General features: G+C 55.4%; 1 protein-coding gene across 1 annotated transcript in view; it reads left to right on the top strand.

Annotated features, from left to right (window-relative positions):
* SPDEF (SAM pointed domain containing ETS transcription factor) overlaps window positions 1–4,271 on the top strand; it is a 21,825-nt gene extending 17,554 nt beyond the window's left edge. Inside the window, exons 3-6 of the mRNA XM_026659167.1 lie at window positions 1,017–1,214; window positions 1,371–1,418; window positions 2,798–2,938; window positions 4,093–4,271. Of these exons, the coding sequence (XP_026514952.1) occupies window positions 1,017–1,214; window positions 1,371–1,418; window positions 2,798–2,938; window positions 4,093–4,271 (566 nt within the window). The remainder of the gene's footprint in view (window positions 1–1,016; window positions 1,215–1,370; window positions 1,419–2,797; window positions 2,939–4,092) is intronic.
* Window positions 4,272–6,633: the final 2,362 nt, after the last annotated feature.

Here is a 6,633-nt window from a genome sequence, read left to right as displayed (position 1 = left end):
GGGGCCTGAACCGGAATCCCAGATCCAAACTCTTTGGGCTTGGAAGCTCAGAACCATGGCAGAACTCTGGCCGGTCTCTCTCTGCATTTGAAATATTTTGTATCCTGTGGAGTTTCTTAAGCATCTATAAAGCTACTGCATCGAGGCATTAAGAACATTGGTCCAATTGGCAGTCAGCGTGGCTATGCTGATTTCCATCCACTGAAGCCTTGAACCTTGCAGCATGTGGGAAGGTGATTTGCTCTATTACGTGTGTGCATGCAGTAGCCACTTGCTGGGTACATAGCCTTGCTGGGCGCCCCGAGCCAGGTGCTCTTCCAGAGGGCGTCGCTGTTTCACAAACAGTGGCGATGGGGAACAAAGTGATTTGGCACTCGGAGGATAAATGTGCCCCTTTAGGAGAACCAGCCCTTCAGACAGGTCACGCTGCTGTTGCTTCCCCTGTGGGCACGCGGTCCGTCTTCTTCTCCTGACTGGATTGTTCATTTGAAAGTGCGCTTGCTGGGCTTGGTGCAAAGAGACTCGCTCCTTACGGCCGGGCCGGGCCTGCACTGGGGAGGCTCCCCTGTGCTGTAGGTGAAGGGTGCTTCTGATGCTCCCTTCCCCTGCCCCCACACCCCCATAATCTGTGGGTTTTGAGATCTATTGACTGGGGTTGAATTCTCTACCAGTAGAGGCAGGGACTTTCTGCAGGTGGAGCGTTCCCCTGGCAGGAAAGGGATCTGGTTCCCAGGGGGATGGGGCAAAGAAGGAGGCAGGGAACCCAGGAGAGGATCAAAGATCCGTGTTTCCAGTGGTTGAAGTAGATTGAAACTGGAGGGGTAGTTTCCTTGCCCCAGCCGTGCAGGACGGGGAACAGGCAGGGAGTACTGCTCCTCAGCTCCCTTGTCCTTTTAGCATGCGAGGAGTGCAGTGTTCTCTGTTACTGTAACCCTTGCAGAGTGTTCTCTGGAGGGGAAGTGTCCCCCGACCCTGCTCACCAGGACTGGGCGGGGCGTTTTGTTTCTCGTCCACAGATCCGGCGGACTGGAGTCCAGGAAACGTCCAGAAGTGGATCCTATGGACTGAGCACCAGTACCGACTGCCCCAGATTGGGAAATCTTTCCAGGACCTGTCTGGGAAGGATCTGTGTGCCATGTCAGAGGAGCAGTTCCGTCAGCGCTCCCTGGTGTGCGGGGACGTGCTGCACGCCCACCTGGACATCTGGAAATCAGGTACATGCCGGCGGAGTTGGAGGAGGCAGGGTGAGCGCAGCAAAGTTTCCTTAACCGTGTTACCCGTGGGAACAGTGCGCTTTGTAGCGGGTGGATTCTGCTCCCCCTCACCTGACGCTTGTGCCCTCTCTGATACTGACTGTGCTTCCCTTCCAGCTGCCTGGATGAAGGAGAAGGCTGCGCCCGGAGAAGTGCGGTACTGTGGTGAGTTCCCACCTTTGCCAAGGCAGGGCCGGCTCCAGGCACCAGCCCACCAAGCTGGTGCTTGGGGCGGCACCTGGAGGGGGGCGGCGCGGCGCTCCGGCTCCCGGGGAGAGCGGGGCCACGGCCGGGCTCGCCGCCCTCCCCCCGGCGCTCTGGCCGCCCTCCCCCCCGGTGCCCTTCCCCTGGCCGCCGGGGGGAGAGAGGAGCCCCCGCCGGGGCTCGCCGCCCTCCCCCCGGGGCTCCAGCCGCCCTCCCCCCGCGCCCTCCCCCCAGCTGCCGGGGGGGAGAGAGGAGCCCCCGCCGGGGCTCGCCGCCCTGCCCCCTGCGCTCTGGCCGCCGGGGGCACAGGGCCGGCTCCAGGCACCAGCCCGCCAAGCTGGTGCTTGGGGCGGCACCTGGAGGGGGGGGCGGCGCGGTGCTCCGGCCTCCGGGGAGAGCGGGGCCACAGCTGGGCTCGCCGCCCTCCCCCCCGGCGCCCTCCCCCCGGCTGCCGGGGGGGGAGAGGAGCCCCCGCCGGGGCTCGGCGCCCCCCCCCCCCCCCCGCGGCCGGAGGCTTTTTTGCCTGGGGTGGCAAAAAAGCCAGAGCCGGCCCTGGCCAAGGACAGGAAGCGAGGAGGGGTAGGAGGGAAGCTGTGGGTGCAGCAGGAGGGTCAATGAACCAATGATTCAGTGACTGGGTCCCCAGTTATTTCAGGGGTTGCTTCTCTCTTAATCAGGACCAATATGTTAATCGTAATTAAGTCTCAGAATGGTAATTATAATACACTATTTATTAGTCAATAATAGCCTGGTTAATTGGTCAATAATGTGTCTGGTTAATAACAAGCCCAAAGGGGAAATGACTATCAGATCTATCCCAGATACTTTTATAGCCCTCATTACCCTGATATCAGAGTGCCTCACAATCTGGTGTGTATTTATTATTAATGTATTATTACTTTAGCACTCAGGAGTCCCAGCCACGGGACTGCTGTGCTAGGCGCCGTACAAATACAGAACAAAAAGATGGTCCCAATCCCAAAGAGCTGATAATCTCAGTCTTTACAACACTTCTGGGAGGCAGGGCAGGGCTATTATCGCCACGTTACAGCTGGGGAACTGAGGCACAGAAAGGCTAAGTGACTTGCCCAGGTTCACACAGGGAGACTGTGGCAGAGTAGGGAACTCAGCCTGGGATTCCCAAGTTGCAGGCTATTGCCCTGCCCACTGAACCATCCTTCCTCTCATCAGACGGCAGCCATTTTTGGCCACTGATGAGTCGTGATGACCTGGGCAAGCTGAAGAGGAAAGACTCCCTCTGTTCCCAGTCCCCAGAGCCACTTGCTCCTCTGCTGGTAGCGACTGACTAACAGCTGGCATGTGCTTCCTTTCTGCCGCAGCGGGTGACGAGAGCTGGACGGATAGCGAGGTGGACTCCTCCTGCTCAGGCCAGCCCATCCACCTATGGCAGTTCCTCAAAGAGCTTTTGCTGAAGCCTCATCACTATGGACGGTTCATTCGCTGGCTCAATAAAGAGAAAGGTGGGGGCCGTTGACTCCTTCTGGGGAACTCAAAGCCACTTTTTGTATCTATGCCATAACCCCCCTAAGCCCCACAGTGTCGAGTCTCATAGCACGAGTATTCACCCCGGCAGGTGCTCCAACCCAAAGCTCTCTGGGCCAGATTCTGCTGTCGTCATTCCGTCAGTCCACAGGGCCAGATTTTCTGCCCTGTTCTTTTTGCACCCAGAAAATCAAGCCCAGTGACTCCCAGTTTACACTGCTGTGAGTGAGATCAGAATGAGGCGCTATGCCTGGGTGTCTCCCTGTCTGTATGACTAAGGTACTCATTGCCATAGACACAAATCTGAGTCTCCCATTATCTTCCCCCAAACTCTATCCCTCAGTGAGTTTGTGGGAACCAAAGCTCTATTTTCCATTCCCTAAACTTCCTTCCTGGTGAAACTGGGCTCCTGATCCTGGATTCCTGTAGTGCCTAGATCAAAGCCCGAGCTCTGCATGTTGCGGGTGTGTCTACCCAGCGCATGGCAGCAAGCCTCTGTGCTCGGGTTGACAGGCGTAGGCTCATGGGGCTCACCCTACTGTAGACGTGTAGCTATGTAGATGTTGCAGCCTAGTCTGTGAGTCCCACGCCCCCTGCCCTAGGCTTCCGAGCCCAATGCTTTTGATTTAGTTGGGGATTGGTCCTGCTTTGAGCAGGGGGTTGGACTTGATGACCTTCTGAGGTCCCTTCCAACCCTGATCTTCTATGATTCTATGCTGAACGTCTTCACAGCTGTTCTTAGCGTGAACCATGTGAGCCTGAGTTTGCCGAGCTGGGCTCGGAGGTTCACTGCCGCTGCCTGTGTTAGACACGTCCACAGAGTCCCTGCCCCAAAGACTTTACAAGGCAGATGAAGGGTGAGAGGGGAAACGGCCACACGGAAAGTGGGAGTCACTTGTCAGCATCCACCCAGCAGAGCCGTGTCAGAGCTGGGATTAGAACCCAAGTTTCCCTGAGTCCTGTGCTCTGCCTACTAGACTATGCTGCCTCTCAGTGACCCTGGGATTGGTCCTGATTTGAGCAGGGGGTTGGACTAGATGATGTCCTGAGGTCCCTTCCAACCCTGACATTCTATGATTCAACCCCCATCCTATATTATTGCCTCCTTTTTCTCTGCATGTTCCTCTCTCAGGCATATTCAAGATCGAGGACTCTGCCCAGGTGGCTCGTTTATGGGGAATCCGGAAGAACCGGCCCGCCATGAACTATGACAAGCTGAGCCGCTCCATCCGGCAGTATTACAAGAAAGGGATCATCCGGAAACCTGACATCTCCCAGCGCCTGGTCTACCAGTTTGTCCACCCCGTCTGAGAAGGGGGCAGGAGCAGGGGAACGGACTGACCTCCTGGTGGGATCCCTATAACCACAGCACCTCCCACCCCCTTCCAAAAAGAGATCCACCTTTGATAATAAAGATGAAGTCTAGGGTTGTGCAAGAGGCTGGAAATTCATCAAACTTGCCAGATGAACTTCAGAGCTTCCAGCCTCCCCCAGGCTACAAAGCGTGTGTGTTGGGGGAAGAACCCCCGCCTAGCAATGGACTGCCTGTGAAATAGAGTGTATACATTTAATTCTGGGGCCAATGAGTTTGTGTAGAAAGCCCCCTTCTCCCTCTAAAGCTGCGGTGTGAGGGAACCAAGTGAGGGGGGCACAACAATTGGGTGGGGTGGGGGGGCGAGGGGATGCTGCCTGGAAGCAACGTCGAACCAATAGAAGTTACGTCTGACTGTTGTGGATGAGGTTCATTTCCCCCCCCCCCCCAGCTTTTCAAGTCTTTGGCTGTGCGAGAGGCACCACTAGACCAGATGCCACTTAGCAGAGATTTATGGCACGTTGGAGGTCACACAGCAAAGCAGCTGGGCGTAAAACCCAGGAGTCCTGCCCACACGTTGGAACATAAGAGTTGTCATACTGCATCAGACCACTGGTCCTTGTTTCTGAGCCTGCTTTAGTGAAAGGTGCCGGTACCCCTGCAGTGATGGGTAACTTGCCCCCGGGGAAGTTTCTTCCTGATCCCCATCAGTTAGAGACGGTCGTGTACCCTGAAGATTGATAAGAGACCCACACACACACACACCACACAACATCTAGTGATAATCAGATTCGGCCTCTCTTCGTCGATGCTTTCCCCTTCCAGGTGGGGAGCTTGAGTTGTCCTGAAATATCCCAAGGATATTGTCATGGCAATTCTACTGGTTTTGCTTTTTCCTGGTCTGACGCCGTTCTCTGGGCATGGAGGAGAGGTAATTCCCCACCCCCCTCAGCCAGTCCAGAGCCTTTCTTTAATGGGACAACTCCCTCACCAATAGCCTAACTGAAATCTGTTCCTGAAAGGGGTGATCTTCTATCCTTCCCTGAGCTAGAAAAGTAGCTGGTCAGTCCAATCATTAACTGGCGGTGTCTCTTCTTGGTGGGGGCAAGGATAGAATGATAGCCAGAAAGTGCTTGCCACTAAGGCACTCTCCCCCCCAACACTTGCTATATGCATGTGATCAACTAGGCAATGCCCCCAGCCTTGTGTGGCAGTGTAGGGATGCCCCAGTGTGAAAGGGTTCTGCGAGCCGGCAGAGAGCAGCAATGCTCTGGTGTAGACGACTGCCAGAAGGACTGAGGGTTATCGGCTGGAGATGCTGCAGCTGAAGCGTTCGCCTCCCTCGTTGGCTCGTTTGGAGGTGGGTCGGCAGTAGGAAGCAGTGGAATTGTCCAGTAACGTGTGATGCTGGGTTAGCAGCTGCATAACTGGCTGGTGTGTCCAAGAACCTCTCAAGCGTCCTGCTTCTCTTCCTTACGGAGAAGCAGTTCTGAAGCACGTGCCTTGCTATATTGGGAAAATCGCTTCGACAAGTTCATCATGTCCGACTGGCCCTCTGAGACATGCAGTGGGCAGCTTCCCTTTTTCTGGGTGCCATTATTCCTTAGCACCATTTTAATACTTCGGGACTAGATTCTGAACTTAGTTAGGCCGGTATAAACCGGGAGTAGCTCTCTGAGCTTCAACCGGGTTACTCTGGATTCACACTGGTGTAAATGAGATCAGAATCTGGCCCAAATGTTGTTTTGGAGTCAAGTTCTGCTACTACCTACCCCAGTTCGTCTCCCATTGCCTTTGGCAAGAGCAGCACCAGCTGTAAACCAAAGACAAGCGTGGCTGATCATGGGGTGGGCTCTAACTCGGGGATTACCTAACTGGGCCAAATCCCGGACACCCGACTCAGATCTGAAACGACTGAACTAGCCAGTTTCTGGTGCACACTTGAATGGGTGCGGTGACCATTTTCGGGCATTGTGTGTGAAAGGACAAAGTCACCCATGCGCAGGATGTGAGAAAGGCTCATTTGAAAGGAAAGACAATAGGATCGTACACAGCAGCCTTCTGCCAGGGCTCACGCTGACCCGAAGCTGGGACACCCTGGCACTTGGATGCATGAGAAGGCCATCTGGCTGAGCAGCAGGGTAACACCAAAAAGCTCTTCTGGGAAGCATGGAGGCAGCAGGCTGTGTAGTATGTTGCTTTGCCTGCTGGACAGGTTGCTGTACCATGGCCAATCTCCTAAGCAAGAGTAGATTGCAAACAGAGTGGGACCAGTATATCTTGCATCCCTTCTGTGCTGCCCCACTGGGGACAAAATGAAGGCCACTGGGCAGGTTTCCCTTCCTCACCACAACTTGTGGG

This window comes from Terrapene carolina, unplaced genomic scaffold (assembly GCF_002925995.2).
Source record: "Terrapene carolina triunguis isolate 2854851 unplaced genomic scaffold, T_m_triunguis-2.0 Scaffold604, whole genome shotgun sequence".
NCBI classification, from domain to species: Eukaryota; Metazoa; Chordata; order Testudines; family Emydidae; genus Terrapene; species Terrapene triunguis.
Note: the sequence above shows the minus strand (reverse complement) of the source record. Positions and strands in the feature narration are given on the sequence as shown.